At 39.0% G+C, this 2,535-nt stretch overlaps 1 protein-coding gene across 1 annotated transcript in view; it reads left to right on the top strand.

Moving 5' to 3' along the window:
- LOC106537272 (calcium/calmodulin-dependent 3',5'-cyclic nucleotide phosphodiesterase 1A) overlaps positions 1-2,535 on the top strand; it is a gene marked incomplete at its 3' end in the record, with an annotated part of 19,207 nt that overhangs the window by 10,575 nt on the left and 6,097 nt on the right. The window contains 1 exon segment of the mRNA XM_014034661.1: positions 743-809. Within this exon segment, the coding sequence (XP_013890115.1) occupies positions 743-809 (67 nt within the window).

Raw genomic sequence — 2,535 nt, 5'->3', positions numbered from 1 at the left:
GGGGGGCACAGTGAACCACCCTAGCCCATGGACTATATTCTCCCATTTTCATTTTTGACACAGTATTGGCACCTACTCCAAAATTTTGTTTGCTGTCCCCTAAGTTTGATGCGGTTACTTCTTGTAACAGTCAAGAGTTGGGGCACACATAATTAAAGAAATGAATGAGTTGGTGGAAAGGCATTGCACAAAATCCAACAAACTGCCAGGCAATCATCTCTGATAAATCACACTGTCAAATGTTCAGTTATTTACATCTTGGGCTGAAATGTGGAGCACCTGCAGACAGAACAGAAAGCAAGTCAAGGTTTTCTTCTAAATAAACATCAGAGAACATCCGGCTGACTTCACAGCAGATGTGATTAAGGGTTCGAACACAAACCCTAACAATGTTAGCATGCGACAGACGAAGATCTTATAGGGAAACTTATGAGGCCCAATATCATTAGAGTGTAAATGAGTCGCAGTGAAAGAACGCTKTATCAGTTTATCTGCTGCCGCTTAATGACGCATGAAATCAAAAAATATCTGCTGCAACAAGGCAGCACTCATTTGCTGAGGGTTTGTGTGTGCGTGCGTGCATCTGTTTGGAAGATGGTTCACATGGCAACAAACAATCCATCCTGGTATCAAACTGTGGAGGAGGGCAATATGAGGGGGTCTGTGAGAAAAGTGTGCCACTGCCTGTATCTATATGTGTGTGAGATTTCTTTGTGATATTTTTATCTGTGTGTGACAACAGGATGTACAGACGAACTTCCAACATGGCTGGTCTGACCTACCCTCCCACAGCTCTGACAGCCCTGAAGGTAAAATACACCCTCCACCCAACAAGACGGGACATTTTAGCATTCTGACCACATAATTTGATACTAGACAAAAAAAATTAATGATTGTGACTGGTTAGACATCACTTTTGTTTAATGTAGAAACTTGTTAGAAAAAGAGGCAAACAAAAGGCAGTACAAGAGAATGGTCAAAGTTAAGTAACTGATAGGGGAAAAAGGAACAAGGAAGAAAATCAAAAACAAAATAAACACATAACATTATTTGAAAGCATCACATCACCTTGCAGGACATGCCCTAACTAATTTGGCTCCCTAGGCAAGATTTCAGGTGGCATCCCATCTGGAGTTTTCTAAATCTCACTGCAAATTTGTAATAGAAAGGAATGAAATGGAAAATTAAACTGCCTTTATTGTCCCACAGAGGGGAAATTCAGGTGGAACAGCAGCATTCACACAAAAAGTTCATGAAGTGTCATCAACAATACAGTATATAAAGAATTAAGGTTAACAATAACAATAGTAAAAATAAAATAAAATAAAATAAAATAAAACATTGTACAAGACAATAAAAGAAAATACTGTGCATTATTGAAAACAGGCATATTGGATTTACAATCTAAGGGTGTGTGTAACAGTCAAACTGGGTCAGTTTTCAACAATGAACATAACAATGTACATGCATTCACTTACAAAATAAACAGTGTTGTCTTCATTATTATTTTTTATCTTTAGAAACCTGGTTGTCCAACTAAAATTGAAAATATAATTTATTTGAAACATATTGGAGAGGTCTATCTCATACTGTACCTACCAATATCTGCTGACAGCAATGAGGAACACCTGTTCATGTTAACTAGCAGCTGTGGATTGAATCAGTTCTAGGGGGATCCATGAGTAATAATCCCAGGACATTTTGTTACAAATGATCAACACATGACTATACATTTTCCATCAATTTTAAGAAAATTTTATTAAATTCTTGGGATTAATATAAACAACATGTAATGGAAAATATTCCACTCAGGCAGAAACACATGAATAAAACAAGGTGAACTTGCATGGTTTGTTCTCAAATGATTTAATAGTTGCATATGCAAGAAAGGTTTGGGCAGCGACGCAGAGGCCCGAATCAGAGGTGCCTCCACAGAGCTACTCTTAGCAACAGACAGGAAATGCATTTATAACTTCCGGCCGGAGTCCGTGAACAAATAAGAGTGTGCCAAATCCTACAGAGATATTCAGAGACCAATGAAGTAATTACAAGTTACTCAGGCAATATAAAATGAGAACAAGGTTGTAGACGTCAGGGGATCATGAGAACAGATTATAAAATGTGGCATTAATCATTGAGAGATACAGAACAGAACATGTCAAGGTAACTTAGCAGTTAGGGACATTATATGATATCCTTCCACCACACAACATAAAATCAGTAACCAACTCCTCAGCAGCCAACTCCTCAAACTGTGCCTGGAGTCAACCTACTTCACATACGGGGGGCAGTATTATAGGCAGAAACATGGGTGTGCCATGGGATCCCCAGTTTCTCCTATTGTTGCAAACCTGTACATGGAGGAAGTGGAAAAGAGAGCCTTGATGTCCTTTTCAGGGGTGCCACCGAGCCATTGGTTCAGATATGTTGACGACACCTGGGTTAAAATTAGGGGTGTCTCGATACCAATTTTTTCAAGACTGAGTACAAGTACGAGTACTTCAGTTTAGGTACTCACCGTTACCGATACCAAGT

The sequence above is a fragment of the Austrofundulus limnaeus genome, unplaced genomic scaffold, assembly GCF_001266775.1.
Source record: "Austrofundulus limnaeus strain Quisiro unplaced genomic scaffold, Austrofundulus_limnaeus-1.0 Scaffold2222, whole genome shotgun sequence".
In the NCBI taxonomy this organism is placed as follows: Eukaryota; Metazoa; Chordata; class Actinopteri; order Cyprinodontiformes; family Rivulidae; genus Austrofundulus; species Austrofundulus limnaeus.
The sequence above is the reverse complement of the archived record's forward strand: the minus strand, read 5'-3'. Positions and strand labels throughout refer to the sequence as shown.